General features: G+C 62.8%; 2 protein-coding genes across 4 annotated transcripts; one reads left to right on the forward strand and one right to left on the reverse strand.

Annotated features, from left to right (window-relative positions):
- Window positions 1–2,126: 2,126 nt before the first annotated feature.
- Window positions 2,127–8,349, reverse strand: TRAPPC3 (trafficking protein particle complex 3). 3 transcript variants are annotated; one of them, XM_032710147.1, is made up of 6 exons: window positions 8,097–8,349; window positions 5,745–5,750; window positions 4,758–4,855; window positions 4,435–4,534; window positions 3,995–4,177; window positions 2,127–3,699 (listed from the first exon to the last, which is right to left on the reverse strand). In XM_032710147.1, the coding sequence occupies exons 2-6, from the start codon at window positions 5,745–5,747 to the stop codon at window positions 3,580–3,582; spliced, it is 504 nt and encodes a 167-aa protein (XP_032566038.1). In that variant the 5' UTR covers window positions 5,748–5,750; window positions 8,097–8,349; the 3' UTR covers window positions 2,127–3,579. The 3 variants fall into 3 exon arrangements, with proteins under 3 accessions (XP_032566038.1, XP_032566036.1, XP_032566037.1); XM_032710145.1 differs by lacking the exon at window positions 8,097–8,349 and adding an exon at window positions 7,223–7,325 and having other exon boundaries at window positions 5,745–5,792; XM_032710146.1 differs by lacking the exons at window positions 5,745–5,750; window positions 8,097–8,349 and adding an exon at window positions 7,223–7,324.
- Window positions 8,350–9,800: 1,451 nt separating this feature from the next.
- LOC116798008 (probable beta-D-xylosidase 2) lies at window positions 9,801–13,658 on the forward strand. The gene is made up of 14 exons (XM_032710060.1): window positions 9,801–9,986; window positions 10,055–10,215; window positions 10,313–10,472; window positions 10,600–10,770; window positions 10,853–10,944; window positions 11,027–11,184; window positions 11,265–11,368; window positions 11,459–11,683; window positions 11,809–11,894; window positions 12,063–12,199; window positions 12,363–12,452; window positions 12,580–12,788; window positions 12,920–13,126; window positions 13,244–13,658. The coding sequence occupies exons 1-14, from the start codon at window positions 9,801–9,803 to the stop codon at window positions 13,529–13,531; spliced, it is 2,274 nt and encodes a 757-aa protein (XP_032565951.1). The 3' UTR covers window positions 13,532–13,658.
- The last annotated feature ends 1,758 nt before the right edge of the window (window positions 13,659–15,416 follow it).

Consider the following 15,416-nt stretch of genomic DNA (forward strand, 5'->3'; position numbering starts at 1 on the left):
AAAGCTGTGGGAATTGCCCCGGCAGTGAGGACACCAGCCCGGAAACGTTCCCTCCCAGAGAGAGTCTCCTGTCCCATCCCGGATCCGCTCCTGGCACCAGCCCTGCCCCTTCAGTGGGTACTGGGCCATGGGGTCTGCAAAGGGATGGTGCCCAGGGCTGTCACCTGCCCCAGCTTGGGTGTCAGGAGCAGGGCTGGGAGCTTTCCTTACCAATGGTGAGGGGAGAAGGGATCACCTTGCTCTGTGCTGGCACAAGGGCAGGATGAGGGTGCTGTGGGTACGAGGCAGTGGGGAGCATGGCAGTGGGGAGGCAGCAGGTTGTCCAGCACTGGCCAGGTTGTCTCGACACTGGGGACATGAACTGGTTTAAACCCTCACGCAGGACCCTGAGTCACACTGGACTCCTGCCAGTGCACTCCATGAGGACACCAGCCAGTGTCCCACTTTCCTGCTGCAGGGAACAGTGCTGGAGGTGCTGGAGGAGGGCAAGGGCTGGAAAAGCTCCTTCCACCTCTGAAGGCACTGTGGCAACTAAAGGTCCTGCATCCTGTTGTTGTGGGAGCCGGGGATGGGGTTGGGATGTGGTGCTGTGGCCGGGGATGGGGTTGGGATGTGGTGCTGTGGCCGGGACCTGGGGTGTGGGTGATGCAGGGTCTGTCTGCTGCCATCTCAGGGTGCTCAGGCTGGCGAGGGCACACTGGGGGCACACGGGGTCTGGGCATGGCAGGGGGCTCACCCCAGGCACTGGGGTCCTGCAGCATCACTCTCCAGCACCACTCCCACCCCGTGTCACCCCCCTCAATTTGTTGCTGTTGTCATCTCCAATATCGCACAGGGAAGTGAGAGGCTGGAAGTCACCTCTTTTCCTGCCAGGTTAAATCGCTCTCCAGGAATGTCTATTATTCCCACAAGTCAACTTTCCCCTCTGTGGTATGTGTCAGGGGTCAGGGCTGGCACCACATGAAAGCGACGGGTATTCAATAACCAAGAGCCGTGGAAAGGCTTCGGTCCAAGCCCAGCCACGTTGGGGTTTATTGATGCAGATGCCTTTCCCCATTTGTTTCCTATAAACAGCACATGGTAATATTTAGTAGGTTTCAAACAGAGCTTTTTGCATATTCTCCCTTGTCTGCAGCGAGCTGCTCGGTAGTAGACAGTTTTAATTTACTTCATGCTATTTCTGCTTTTTCTTCTTCCAGAAGGTCTGGGCTGGTTTTGACCCAGTCGCCCCAGCAAATTACTGTAATTCCCAGGGGACTGGGAGCCAGAGTCCGGGATCCACTCCCAAGGACACGGGACCTCACTCCCCCCAGACCCTCTGGGGGACAGTCTCAGGAGCTAGGTGAGTTTGGGGGCTCTTTGGGGCCATCCTGGCTGGCCAGGCCTGGCTCCTGCTGCTGGCAGGGCCGGTGGCACGTGGCATTCACCAGCTCCAGCCAGAGGGGAAAAGCCACTTCATTGTAAAAGCTGCCACCTCCCCATCCTCGGGGCTGGCAGATATGGGGCACAGCCCTGGGTGTTCAGTGCCCAGGGCCAAGAGAGGCTGCAGGGTGACCCTGGAGTGGGGGATGGCCACCAGCACAGGGCAGAGGTGCCCACTGGCACAGAGCAGGGCTCCTGGGGAGCACTTACACGAGCAAGGGAGGCACAAACTCCAGCTCCTGGAGAGCGAACGTTGCTGCCCTTTGTCTCCACACTCCCGGCAGCAGCAGCTCGTGGCCGATGCCAGCCGTGGAGCAGCACTGAGCTGGCACTGGGGGGGGGGCGGGCAGAAGCCTCCAGAGGTGATTTTTGGCCACTGGGAATGCCCACAAACAGCTCTGCAGCGGCTGCCTCGGGCCACTGAGCACACAGGAGCATTCACAGGGCAGAGAAAGGCCAGTCCCCAAGCCGGCCACACCGAGTGTCTGCTGCCCCCAGTGCCACAGCCCTCCGTGTGCAGAATACTGGGCAGGTTCCTCCAGGCAGCAGCTCCCGGGAGCACCAGCAGCCAGGAATTCTTGCTGTGGTGCTGCTGTTGCCCTGCCAGCTCTGGGCACCCCATCACCACTGTCACTTTGCCAGCCCTGGCTGCCACTCCACACCAGCACCCGCCACCAGAACAAAGGCAAGAGGAGACCAAAGAGTTGACACTGGGATTCTTTTAATGCAATTGCTTCTAAAATGCAGCTTTAAGGAGATGTGGAATGGTCAAAACAATGAGAAACAAGGGATGGTTTTGAGCTCTGCCACGTGACTGTGCAGCACCTCTGACCCCAACACCCACCAGCCACCACCGTGCCTCAGTGTTGTTCTCTGGCTGCTCCTACAGTGACTCACTGGCCCTTCACATCTCACGGGGCATCCAAAGGGACTCATTTGGGCCAAACAGGGACAGGGTGACTCATTCAGCACCAGATGGCCCAACAATCATCCAGAGAACCCAAAAAAGAGCAGCACGAGCAGCAGATCACTCCCTTTCACCTCACACTCAGGCACCAACCTACACAGGTACTGGAGCTCCCCGTGACCTCTGTGGGGCTGTGCCTTCATGCTACGTAAAGTGATTTGGGAACCCAATGTCTGACTGTGTTTTCTGACTCTGGGTGGCAGAGGAAGCTGATTTTCCAGTCCCTTGCTTTTTGTTATCTAACACTACTTTGTGTATTTCACAGATCAGCAGGTGCCACAGGTCGCCAGTCACAGAACATGGGAAATTCTGCTGCAGCCTGAACATGTGTGAGAACAAACCCCAGCACCACCTCCACACCATGCAGTTTACACACCCCAACAGCAGAAGAGAATCTGAAATGCCTTTAACGCCTCCCAGGCCTGAGCCTGAGTTTGGTTCCCACTGTGGATCACCGATGCCACTTGAGCCACCCTCACCTTTCTCCACGTAAAGTATTTCCTGCTGCTCCACTGCAGTTTAACATCCTCCCTTCCCGAGAGGGGAGTGGTGAGATTGCTGGGGAAGGGACACTGGAAAGGTCACAGGACTCCCAAATCTGCCATCCTGTGTGGTGCCACAGCCCCCCACCCAGTGCCAGCACTGCAGCAGCTCTCCCGAGCCAGCCCTTTGGATCAAGCCTGCATGTACCAGTCACCCCAGAATCAAGTGCAGGAAGCCAGTTTGGTCTACAGAAATACTACACACTTCTCTCCCAATGGATTTTAAACACCTCATTTAAGGAAGGACAGGGTTTAGCAGGGAATTTGTGGGCTCTCATCGCTTGGTCTCCAATTGTGGACATCCAGCACCAATCCAGACGTGAACAGACTGGAGCTCTCCTGGAGTCTGAGCAGTTGTTCTCACACAGCCCAGGTCACAACTGGAAACTGAGGATAGGAAGCCTCTGGGGAGTAGGAAAAGCACATCAGCTGATGAAAAAGCTTTAGAATGAACCTGGGAAATAAACACCAACCAGAAAATCATCTTCTACAGAGGATGGAAGTGACAGTAGAAGAAGAAAATGACATCTGAAACAGTCAGTGAGTCAGTCTGAGTGTGCAGGGGCAGGAGATCCCTGTGGGCCTGTGAGGAAAGCTAATGGCCAAGCCCAGCTGGTCCCTCCAGTCCCAGGGAGATGGGGCTGTGGTTCACTCTTCCCCAGCTGGAAGGTTGTCTTCAATCCTCCTGATGAACTTCATCCGTATTTCTGTGACACTGTCACCCTTCAGCGTGTCCTGCACAAACTTCACATCCACAGCCATCTGCACCTGGGGGAGAGGAGAGGAGAGGGGAGTTGGGATCTCCCTTTGCACAGCAGCCTCTCCAGGCACTGAATGATCCTGGAGCACCAGCTTAAGGACTCTGAGGGCATGGCATGACATGCAGGGCTCTACAGACTCTGAAATTTGAGACACAGCTGTTCTGTTGTCCCACCGAGTTCCCTGGGAATGCACTTCAAGGCCAAAGCAAAACCAGAAGTCATGAACATGGACTAGAATCAAAGTATCTGCTGACACCTGGCTATCCATACCCCCATCCCGTGGGAAGAGAGACATGGCTCACCATTTCCAGGGCACCCCGCAGCACTCCACAGAGCAGGTTGGAGTAGATGAGGGTTGAGTGGTTGTCAGGGAGCTCCACAAAGTCCACTAAGGGATTGTTTTCCAGGATCAGGGAGAACTCGTCACCCCCAGGGCTCCAGTTGGTGATGCTGGGAGTGATGCCCAGGTACATCTTAAATGCAATCTGTTGTGTCAAACAGAGGAGGAACAAGAACACGTGAGGAAACAGCACAGCCTTACCTCTGTAAAACTACTGAAGGGGTTTGCAAACACCTCTCCTTTCTCCCAGTTCCCACCAGCCAGCAGTAGTTGGGCTAAATCTCTCTTTTTCATCCCCAAAATCTCAGCCAGACTCTCAGAACAGTCCCATGGGCAGTAAATATTCCATCCTCACATGCAACCCCCCCCCAAAACCTGCGAAGGCTGTGCCTGGACGTTCACCTTTGCAATGACATCAGCAGTCTCACGGAAATCGTGGCACCTCCCGACGTTGGAGCGGGCCAGGAAGTCCTCGATGAGCCGGACCCCGATGTTGTAACCCCTGGGAAGGGACCAGAGCAACAGCTTTAGGAAGGCAACAAATCTTTTACAAAGACGACAGCAGAGAAGAAAAGTTGAATCTGAGAAAGGTCAGTGTTAAAATAACTTCAGCCTGCCGGGACTTTGCTCCCAGGGCAGCATACAGGGATGTGATCCCTGCTGTGGTCCCAGCTCCAGCACGGCTCCCACACGGCAGATCCACCCCCATCCCTGGAGCCACTCACATCTTGTCCAGCTGCTTGTTGACGTCGTCGTCGTTCTCGTAGTCCTTGCAGAGCTGGGTGACCAGGGCGCCGTAGGTCAGCGTGAACAGCTCCGAGTTCTGCAGGGGAAAAGGGACTCACCCACGGATCCTGCCCCAGCTCCCCTGGCACAGAGAGGGGACAGACACCTGCTGCATTCCCAAAGGAATACGGTGCTTAATCAGGAGGGATCCCACCTCCAGTTCTGGCAACAACTTCAGTCTCCTCGGAACAGGGCTCTGAGCAACCTGGTCTAGTGGAAGATGTCCCTGCCTACGGATGAGCTTTAAGGTCCCTTCCAACCCAAACCATGCTGGGATTCTGGGAAAGAGCCCAACAGCTCCTGGATGGCTCGAGGTGCCATGCCAGGGCCCTGAATTTACCTCAGCCACTGGCCTAGAGCTGAGATCTGGCTCAAGCCTGTGTTTCACCAACACATTACAAACGGACAGCGCTCAGTGGGCTCTGGTCCTTTCAACAGGCCAAAAATGCTCCTCCAGCCAGGGATTTATAACACTCTGTACCAAGAAACAAGACTCATCCGGTCCCTAGAAAGTTTTCTGGGCACAGAATTTGCTTCACAGATTAAAATCAGCTCCTCAGACCCAGCAGAGGCTCAGGGAGGATGATCCCAGGCCAGCTCAGCACTCGAGTGCTGTGCACATCCAGGAACAAAGTCACTCAGCTTTTCTTTGCACAGTTGTCAGATTTGCAGAAAATTTGCAGAGAGGGGGAAAAGTTCTCCTCTCCCAGCCACCACCTTTGATCCTCACCCTGAAATGATGTCAAAGAGCATTTTTTGGGAGCCATCAAGCCAGACCAGTGCTTAACAAGGTCATTACAGTCTGCAGAACAAAACTCTGCAAAAAGGAGTGTTCTGGGGAACACACAACCCCCCAGCACTGGTTTCTGCTGTCAGTTTTGGCATGCAGGGGGATCAGAGGGGCTGATCTGGGATCTGTCACCTACCATGAGCTGCAGAGAGGCAGAAGGTGAAATGAATGGCAAATACCAATACTAGAGAATGAAAGCAGCAGCAGGCAGGGAGGGAAAAGAGACAAGATCAGAGTTAAGTGACAACACAGACCATGACAAGTTCACACAAAGCCACAACAAACACACGGAGGAATCACCCCCAAACAGAAACTGGGTTTGTAGAGGACACAGGGAATTCCACCTTGTCTTGTTCCTTGATTAGGAAGAAATTCCTCCCTGGGAGGGTGGGGAGGCCCTGGCACAGGTTGCCCAGAGAAGCTGTGGCTGCCCCATCCCTGGAAGTGCCCAAGGCCAGGTTGGACAGGGCTTGGACAACCTGGGATAGTGGGAGGTGTCCCTGCCCATGGCAGGGGGTGGAACTAAATGGCCTTTAAGGTCCCTTCCAACCCAAACCATTCCATGATTCTGGAATTGCCATTTCCAAGGAGCAACAACAACCAAAAGGCTTCAGGTAAGAAAAGAACCAGTCAGGCTCCTTGGAACTTTTGCCCCACTTTGGCTCTAAAGAACTGATACATTCTTTGGGGTTTTTTTTGCTTAAAATTCTACTTTTCTCTTGGAAAACTAAAGGTTGGGCAAGTTCACACCAGTGGAAGGACGAGGTGGAAGTTCCTTTGGCTCAGCTGGACTCAGACACTTGGCAGAGAATTTAACATTCATGCAGAACAGGTTGTGAGGGTGTCAGTGGTTTTAGTAAGGACAGAGGTGGAGGGGAGGGGGATGGAAGGGGGGAATCCAGCTGTCCCCAGCCCAGGGTCTGTCACTGAGTGAGGCCACTGAGGGGGCCCCAGCACACCCAAACTGGGCACAGTCGTTGCCTGAGACGCTGCTGTTCACGCAACTCCAAACGAGGTAAACCTCTAAATTTGTTTTTGTACAGAAATTCTTCATTTTCAGCCCATCTGACGGAATTAAAGTACCCAAAGCTTTTCCCATTGTTTGTGTTATTTCCTATTGCAGACCAGTCCACAGTGTCCACACTGTGTAACTGTTCTGTGGCCACAAAAGTGTCAGACTTCCAATGAATTAACACCACTTCCGTAAATAATCGTTGTGTTTAAGGAGCTGAATCCCTGGAAGAGGATCCCCCACGGCACGGAGGGGCGGCTCAGCCTGACCCAGCCCCTCCACATGGCCGGAGGGGGAAAAAAAAAAAATAACCCAGATTTTATTTTTTTATTACCGATTTTGCATTAAAAACTAATTAATTCCACCCCGAATTCGAGCCGAGCTCTGCAGCTTTGGGCTCCATCTCACAGTTCCTGGCTCAGCGGATAATGAGGTTGGAGAGGGGAAGCGCTTTGGGTGTGAAGGCCCCACGAACGGGCGCGGCTGCTGCCGGTGCCGGCTGATCGCTGATCGCTGCCGGGCCCCGCCGCCCCGGGCGCTCACCCCCGCCCCGGGCCGCGCCCCGCGCTCGCCGCCCCGGCCCCGCCGGGCCCCGCCGTTACCATTTTCTTGCTCTCGGTGCCGCGCCCGCCCTGTCGCGACATCGTGTCCGCCCGGCCCGGCCCGGCCCGGCCCCGCGGCTCCGCTCCGAGCGCGGGGCACCGCGGGCCGCGCGGGGCACGCCGGGACCCGCAGTCCACGCCGCGCCGCCGCCCGCTCCCCGCCCGCGCCTCGGGACTACAACCCCCAGGGTGCACCGCGCACCAGCCGCCACCGCCGCAAGAGCCGGCCAATCGCGACGCGTGGGGAGGGTCAGCTGACCGCGCTGCGCCCGCCGCAAGGGGGCGCCCCCGCCCCGCCGAGGCCCCGCCGAGCCCGGTCGGTTCCGCCCCCACCCCGGGCCCGCTGGGCCCACCCCCCCCGGTACCGGTACCCCCCGGCACCGCTCACCTGCTCCCTCGTCCCGCTCCCCCCCGGTACCGGTACCGGTACCCCCCGGCACCGCTCACCTGCTCCCTCGTCCCGCTCCCCCCCGGCCCCGGTACCCCTCGGCACCGCTCACCTGCTCCCTCGTCCGGCTCCCTCCCGGTACCGGTGCACCGCTGACCTGCTCCCTCGTCCCGCACCCTCCCCGGGCCCGCTCCCCCCGGTCCCGTCGGTCCCGAGCCGGTGCTCGCCGCAGGGGCCCTCCCGCGGCCCCCCGGCCCCGGTAAGGGCGGTGCCGGGTCGGTGGCTCCTCACGGAACGGGCCGTGGGCAGAGCGAGGCTCTGTCCGTGGGGAAAGGGCCCCTCCTGGGCTGCGGACCCCGCTCCCAGCCCGGTCGCACACTGCCCTCTTGGAATGGGAATGGAGTCGTGGAATGACCTGAGCTGGAGGGACCCACCAGGACCACTCAGTCCCGCTCCCGTCCCTGCACAGACACCCCAAAATCGCACCCTGTGTCTGGGAGCGTTGTCCAAACGCTCCCCGAGCTCTGGCAGGGTCGGGGCTGTGACCGCTGCCCTGGGCAGCTGTTCCAGCGCCTTCCCAGCTGTCTCGGGGCTCTGGCAGAGGCTGGACCCCGGGGAAAGGGCAGCGGGTGTCCCTGGGCTGCAGGAGCCCCGGGCTGCAGGAGCAGGAGCTGCTCGGGGTAGGTTTTCCTGCCCTTGAGACACAAACGGCTCCACAGGAACGCAGCAGGGGACCAGCCTGGCCTGGGCTCCAGGGACTGCAAGGAATGCTTCCTGAAACAACCCAGCTCTCCCTGGCCCTACCCAGTCAGCACAGCCCCCGGAACACGGAGCTCTGCTCCCAGACAGGGTCTGCCTGGCGTTATTTATTTATTTTTCATTCATTCATTTAATCCGCCTGTTGTTTATTTATTCATTCCGTTATGTCTCTCCTCCAGACCTGTCCCTGAGTGAGTGGCTCGGCCGGGGCTGCGTGCCGTGGGCAGGACGTGCTGTGGGCTCAGAGGGACCCCCCCAGCGCCGCCGGCTGCTCAGGAATCCAGCAGCTGGGAGCGGGCTGGCTGTCCCCGCCGGGCCGGGAGCGCGGGGACCGGCCGGGCTGCGGGGGACATTGCCTTACATGGCCGCGTCTCCGGGACACCGCGGGCTGTGCCGGCGGCGAGGCACCGGGCCTGGCACCAGGGCACAGCGGGGTCAGTCTGGGCTGGGGGGCTGCCAGCGGCACCTCCGTCGTGCCAGGGAGGTGATGGGATGTCTGTGCTCCCCGTCTCCACCCCTGCAGTGCCAGCTCCCCTCCTGCTCCCAGTCCCCAGTGCCACCTCGTGCTCTCCGCCAGGGTGGCTCTGGTGCACTGGTGGCCACTGGAGACTGTGGAATCATGGAACGTCCTGAGTGCAAAGGGACCCATAAGGACCATCCAATCCAATCCAACCCCTGGCCCTGCACAGACACCCCAACAATCCCACCCTGTCCATGAGAGCGTTGTCCAAATGCTCCTGGAGCTCTGGCAGGGTTGGTGCTGTACCCACTGCCCTGGGGAGCCTGGTCAGTGCCCAACCAGCCTCTGGGGGAGGAACCTTCCCTGATACCCAGCCTAAGAAGACATCGTGTCCCTGGTCACCGCAGGAGTCCCTGGCAGTGCCCCGCCGAGCTGAGCTGGGCGGCACGTGGGGCACACAGGGCATCCCTGCTGGCATCTCGCTCCTTGGATCTCCTGGACGCCCCGTGGGGACTCTTCCCAGGTGAGGCAGCTCCCGCTGCAGCCGGGAGGCACCGGGAGCCGGTCTGGCGGCGCCGGGCGGCTCTGCCGGGTCCCGCTCGCAGACGGGAGATGCTCGGGGGAGGGGGCGGGTGGAACCGGAGCGCCGCGACCTGTCCCCGCGGCGGGGCCCGGCCGCGCGGAGCTCGGGGGTCGCCGCCCCCAAACACAGACCCTGACGCATCCAGCTAATCGGTCCGGGGAGCGGCCGGGACCCGACAGAGCCCCAGGACCCCCGTCCCGCCCCGCCGCGCTCCGCCCCGTCCGGGGGCGCAGGACCGGCTCCGCCACACTCCGCCCCGCCTCGCTCATCGCCGGGGCCGAGCTGGGCCATGCCGTGCGGGTCCCGGGGGCCGAGCTGGGCCATGCCGTGCGGGTCCCGGGGGCCGAGCTGGGCCATGCCGTGCGGGTCCCGGGGGCCGGGCCGGGCCATGCCGTGCGGGACCAGCCCGGGAGCGGCGCTGGCGCTGCGGGTCCTGGTACTGTGCGCGGCACTGTGCGCGGGCCCGGTGCGGGCGCGGCCGCCTCCCTTCCCCTTCTGGGACCCCGCGCTGCCCTGGCACCGCCGCCTCGACGACCTGCTGGGCCGGCTGAGCCCCGCCGAGCTGGTGCTGCAGGTGAGGGGGCGGCGGGACCCCCCCGGGGACCCCCGCGGGACCCCCCGCTCAGCGCCGCTGCCCCGCAGGTGGCGAGGGGGGGAGCGATGCGCAACGGCCCCGCGCCCCCCATCCCGCGGTTGGGCATCGCGCCCTACAACTGGAACACGGAGTGTCTGCGGGGCGATGCCGAGGCGCCCGGGTGGGCCACAGCCTTCCCGCAGGCGCTGGGGCTCGCTGCCACCTTCAGGTACCGGCACCGGGGCACCCGGGGGTGTGGGATGTGACCTTGTGAGACAGGTCCCCCCTCGTCCACTCCCCCCGACACCCCCCTGCCGTCCCCACAGCCCCGAGCTCATCTACCGGGTGGCCAATGCCACGGCCACCGAGGTGAGAGCCAAGCACAACGACTTCGCCGCCACCGGCCGCTACGGGGACCACACCGGGCTCAGCTGCTTCAGCCCCGTCCTGAACATCATGAGGCACCCGCTGTGGGGCAGGAACCAGGTGCCAGAGTGGGGGGGTGGCCCCTGGCCGGGATCAGGCCACACAGGACCGTGGCCAACCAGCTGGACATGGCAGTGGGGACATGGGGCTGGGAGTCTCGGTGATGACCCGCCTGCACCTCGGCCAGGAGACCTACGGGGAGGACCCATTCCTGAGTGGGGAGCTGGGCCGCAGCTTCGTGCAGGGGCTGCAGGGCCAGCACCCCCGCTACATCAAGGCCAGCGCCGGCTGCAAACACTTCAGCGTGCACGGGGGCCCTGAGAACATCCCCGAATCCAGGCTCAGCTTCGACGCCAAGGCGAGTGCGGCAGGTCCAGGGTGGCAGGAGGGCAGGTGACACTCCGGGCACTCCTGACCCTGCTCTGCTGTGGCGCTCGCAGGTGCTGGAGCGGGACTGGCGCATGACCTTCCTGCCCCAGTTCCAGGCGTGTGTCCGTGCTGGTTCCTTCAGCTTCATGTGCAGCTATAACAGGTTGGGAGCCCAGTGGGGGCCATGTGGGCTGGGCTGCCCACGGCATGGCTGGTGCCCGGCTCTTCCATCCCCTCTCCGACAGGATCAACGGCGTTCCCGCCTGTGCCAACAAGAAGCTGCTGACGGACATCCTGCGTGGCGAGTGGGGCTTCGAGGGGTACGTGGTGAGCGACGAGGGGGCCCTGGAGCTCATCATGCTGGGGCACCACTACACACACACCTTCCTGGAGACGGCAGTCGGTGAGCTCACGGGCTGGGTGTGGGGTCCCCGGGCATCCCACGGCTGTGACGGGTGTTCTCCCTTGTTTCTGGCATGGCAGCCTCGGTCAACGCCGGCTGCAACCTGGAGCTCTCCTATGGCATGAGGAACAACATCTTCATGCACATCCCTCAGGCTCTGGCCATGGGCAACATCACGCTGCAGGTGAGCCAAGGGGAGCAGGGCAAGGGGGGCAGGGAGCCCTGTCTGTCCCTGCCAAGCACAGCTGAGGTTTTGGGGTTGGGGTCTCTGCAGATGCTGCGTGACCGAGTCCGGCCCCTCTTCTACACGCGGATGCGGCTGGGGGAGTTCGACCCCCCAGACATGAACCCCTACAGTGCCCTGGACCTGAGCGTGGTGCAGAGCCCTGAGCACCGCAACCTCTCACTGGAAGCTGCTGTCAAGAGCTTTGTTCTGCTGAAGAACATTCGGGGGACGCTGCCCCTGCAGGCTCGGGACCTGCACGGCCAGCGCCTCGCGGTGAGCCCCTGCACGGGGCAGGCAGGGGGACACGGTGACCCAGGGGCTGCTGCTGGCTCTGTACCCCGCTCACACAGGTGGCACAGGGCTGCCAGTGCCCACCGCCACCCCTCTGCCCTCTGCAGGTGGTGGGTCCCTTCGCTGACAACCCCAGGGTGCTGTTCGGGGACTACGCACCAGTGCCAGAGCCTCAGTACATCCACACTCCCCGGTGAGACAGCGCGGTGCCACCTCGTGTTCCCCTGTCCTGGGCACTGCCTGGGGCTGCTGCTGGAGCTGCTCCTCCCTTCGCTGGGGGGCAGGGGAAGGGGGGCATCCCCAGTGTGCCCCGAACCTGGGGCAGAGCAGCCCCTGTGCCCTCTGCTCTTCCCTGGCACAGGAGGGGGCTGGAGACGCTGGGGGCCAACGTCAGCTTTGCGGCGGGCTGCAGAGAGCCCCGGTGCCGGCGGTACTCCCGGGCACAGGTGGTGGGGGCAGTGGGGGCGGCCGACCTGGTGGTGGTCTGCCTGGGCACAGGTAGGTGGGAGCACCGGGTGGGCACTGCCAAGGGAAGGGGAGCGCTCTGGGAGAGAAGGGGGGCCCGTGAGCTCCCTCTGAGGCAGGCAGTGTCCCTCTGCCCTGTCTGCCTGCAGTGCCCCGGGTGGGTGTAAGGGGCTGTCCCTTGGCTGTCCCCACGCAGGGGTGGGTGTGGAGACAGAGGCGAAGGACCGGAGCGACCTGTCCCTGCCGGGGCACCAGCTGCAGCTGCTGCAGGACGCCGTGCAGGCAGGTAGGGGCTCTGTGGGGCCCAGCGAGTGGGGCCACAGCCCTCCCAGGTGGTGCCCATCCACGGGACACCCCGGAGCTGTCCCAGCAGTGCCCCTGCAGGGCTCTCAGTGACAGCCACCTCCCCGCAGCCGCTGGGCGCCCCGTCATCCTGCTGCTGTTCAACGCGGGGCCCCTGGACGTGAGCTGGGCGCAGGCACACGATGGCGTGGGGGCCATCCTGGCCTGCTTCTTCCCTGCCCAGGCCACCGGCTTGGCCATCGCCAGGGTCCTGCTGGGCGAGGTGGGGGCCAGCCCGGCCGGGCGGCTGCCGGCCACGTGGCCCGCGGGCATGCACCAGGTAAGGTGGGGGTGCTGGTGGCACCTGTAGCCCTTTCCTGCCTTGGTGGCCAGAGCAGTGGTGGGATGCAGGGCTGGTGCTTGTCCATGGCCACCCAGCCCTGCCCTGCTCCACTGCCCTGTGTCCTTCAGGTGCCGCCGATGGAGAACTACACCATGGAGGGACGGACGTACCGGTACTACGGGCAGGAGGCCCCGCTCTACCCCTTCGGGTACGGGCTCTCCTACACCGCCTTCCACTACCGGGACCTGGTGCTGAGCCCCCTGGTGCTGCCTGTCTGTGCCAACCTCACCGTGTCTGTGGTGCTGGAGAACACGGGGCCGCGTGATGGCGAGGAGGTGGGCACGGCTGCTCTGCACTGAGCTGGCTGTATGGGCACGGATGTGCCCTGGCTCTCCCCTGCCAGGGGGCTGCCGGGGGGTCCCTGTGGCACTGACTCCTGTCCCTCCGGGCAGGTGGTGCAGCTGTACCTGCGCTGGGAGCAGTCGTCCGTGCCGGTGCCGCGCTGGCAGCTGGTGGCTTTCCGGCGCGTGGCCGTGCCGGCCGGCCAGGAGACCAAGCTGTCCTTCCAGGTGCTGGCCGAGCAGCGCGCGGTGTGGGCGCGGGACTGGCTCCTGGAGCCCGGCACCTTCACCCTCTTTGCCGGGGGGCAGCAGCCGGGCCAGCGGACGCGGGCGCCCTCGGAGGTGCTGAGCGCGCGGTTCGGCGTCACCGGCGCGGCCCGGCCCCTGCGCGGGTGCTGACGGTGCAGTGGCAGCAGCGGGGTGCTGGCCGAGGGAAGGGGTGAGAGGTGTGCCACGGGGAGCTCGGGGGTCGTCTGCCCTGCAATAAAGTGCTGGTGCTCCGCAGTGGCTTCGTGGGGCCTCCTCCCCTCTGTCCCCCTGGCGCAGTGCTGGGATCCTCCTGCAGCAGGACCACAGTGCCCTTTCTCTGCCTCGTGCTTTTTCCCTCCTCCCATCCCTGTCCCACCCCCTGCACCCCACCCCCTGCCCATGCCCCACACAGGCCACCGGGCAGTGGCCGGGCAGCGTGTGCCGTGGCCGCACATGCCTGTGCCTCCCGCTCTATTTATAGCTGCTGGGCTGCTCCAGCGCATTCCCTGTGCAGAGGGAGCGGGTCACTGGCAGCCCAGGGAGGCTCGGGAGGGCAGGGACTGGCCTCTCTCTTGTGCGGGCAGGATCTGTCCCTGGCAGGGTACAGCCAGGGCAGAGGTGCGGCAGTGGGAGCGACCGAGCCCTGTGCTGGTCAGAGGGACAGATCCAGCCCTACAGCAGCTCAGGGGCTGTGGGACAGGGCCGGGATAGGATTCCTGAGGCAGTGCTGGCAGGGAGCCGGAGCCAGGCAGGAACTCCTCCGGATGGTGTTGGAGGACTCTGATCTCCTTCAGCCCTGGGGCCAGAGGCCAAGGTGGGGGTGGCGGGGAGCGCGTGGGGCTGCCCAGGCCTGACCCCATGACATCAGGACACTAATTACAGATGCGGCTTGGGATAATTAGAGAGCGGGCGCGGGCTGCGGCAGGGCAGGGCAGGGCTCAGCCCATTGCTGGCCCATTTGTCACCAGCACCCACAGGGGACTGTGCTGCAGCAGCTGGGATTTGCCACCAGGCACGGTGTGGCCCCACGGCAAGATGCCGGTGGGCTGGTGGCTGCCCTGGCACACTGCTGGCGACAGGCTCCTGCTGCACCCTGGGACAGGGCACAGGGACAGACACTCACCCCTGGGGTCCTGCTGGGTCACTGCCCCAGGGCTGGTGGGGGTCAGCTGGAGTGTTTTGGGGACAGGGGTTCAGATCAGCCCTTGTGGCCACAGTGCCACAGAGCAGCAGGGTGGGAGCAGCCTGGGGCTGGGGCAAAGTCCTGGGCTGAGGAGAGAGGTGGGGGCAGAGGGGTGGGGAGTGGATGGGATGGGGTGTCCCACCACGGTACTTTGCCCAGAGGTGCTGGGGGGGTTTGTTTGCCATCCTCATCCCTGTTTGCTCCCAGCTTCCCAGCTCACACCGGCAGGGCTGGGCTGTGTCTGCAGTTGTCCTTTGACTTTGGGGTGCTCAGCCCATTGGGTCCCCACAAGCAGCATCAGGGCCGGGTGCTGGGCATGCTGAGGAGGCCAGAACCACGGCTGGAGCCCAGCCCGTGGGGTGCAGCCCCCTCCCCACGCTGGCCTGAGGGAGCCATGGCAGTGGTGCCCCCCAGGCCACGGGGTGAGGAGCACGGGGAGCACCGGGACGTGCAGCTGCTGGGGCTGGGCACCGTGCTCATCATGAGCTCATTGGATTTTCCATCAGCGCAGGGAGGGCGGCTGTTCCCAGCACCAGAGGACTGGGGGGGCTGGACCCAGGAACCCCGACACAGCAGGGCTCTGCCTGCAGGGAGCGTTTGGTCGATGCCCTGCTTGTATAAGCCCATTGACTTGGGCTGGTGTGGCGGCCACGAGTCCTCTGTGCTTCTGCCCACACTGGGAACACCCATCAGAGCATGGCCACGCTCATGGTTGCCCCTTCCCCACTCTGCCCCCTGCTCCAGGCTGGCCCTGCTGTGGGGATCAGGACCACAGGCTTGGCTGGACCCAGTGCCAGGCTGTCCTGGAGTCTCAGGAAGTTTGTCCGCTCTGGGCAATGCTGTGGGACCCAC

Source organism: Chiroxiphia lanceolata, chromosome 24 (assembly GCF_009829145.1).
Source record: "Chiroxiphia lanceolata isolate bChiLan1 chromosome 24, bChiLan1.pri, whole genome shotgun sequence".
Lineage (NCBI taxonomy): Eukaryota > Metazoa > Chordata > Aves > Passeriformes > Pipridae > Chiroxiphia > Chiroxiphia lanceolata.

What these genes read in the sequence shown, in the direction of transcription:
- TRAPPC3 (XM_032710145.1), bottom strand. Translation starts at nt 7,264, where the DNA reads ATGTCGCGACAGGGCGGGCGCGGCACCGAGAGCAAGAAAATG. An exon ending in CTGCCTCTCTGCAGCTCATG is followed by an intron (nt 4,856 to 5,744) that starts GTAGGTGACAGA and finishes TTTCCCCTGCAG; the next exon opens with AACTCGGAGCTGTTCACGCT. An exon ending in AACAAGCAGCTGGACAAGAT is followed by an intron (nt 4,535 to 4,757) that starts GTGAGTGGCTCC and finishes GTCCCTTCCCAG; the next exon opens with GGGTTACAACATCGGGGTCC.
- LOC116798008 (XM_032710060.1), top strand. Translation starts at nt 9,801, where the DNA reads ATGCCGTGCGGGACCAGCCCGGGAGCGGCGCTGGCGCTGCGGGTCCTG. An exon ending in GCAGGACGCCGTGCAGGCAG is followed by an intron (nt 12,453 to 12,579) that starts GTAGGGGCTCTG and finishes ACCTCCCCGCAG; the next exon opens with CCGCTGGGCGCCCCGTCATC. An exon ending in GGCCCGCGGGCATGCACCAG is followed by an intron (nt 12,789 to 12,919) that starts GTAAGGTGGGGG and finishes TGTGTCCTTCAG; the next exon opens with GTGCCGCCGATGGAGAACTA.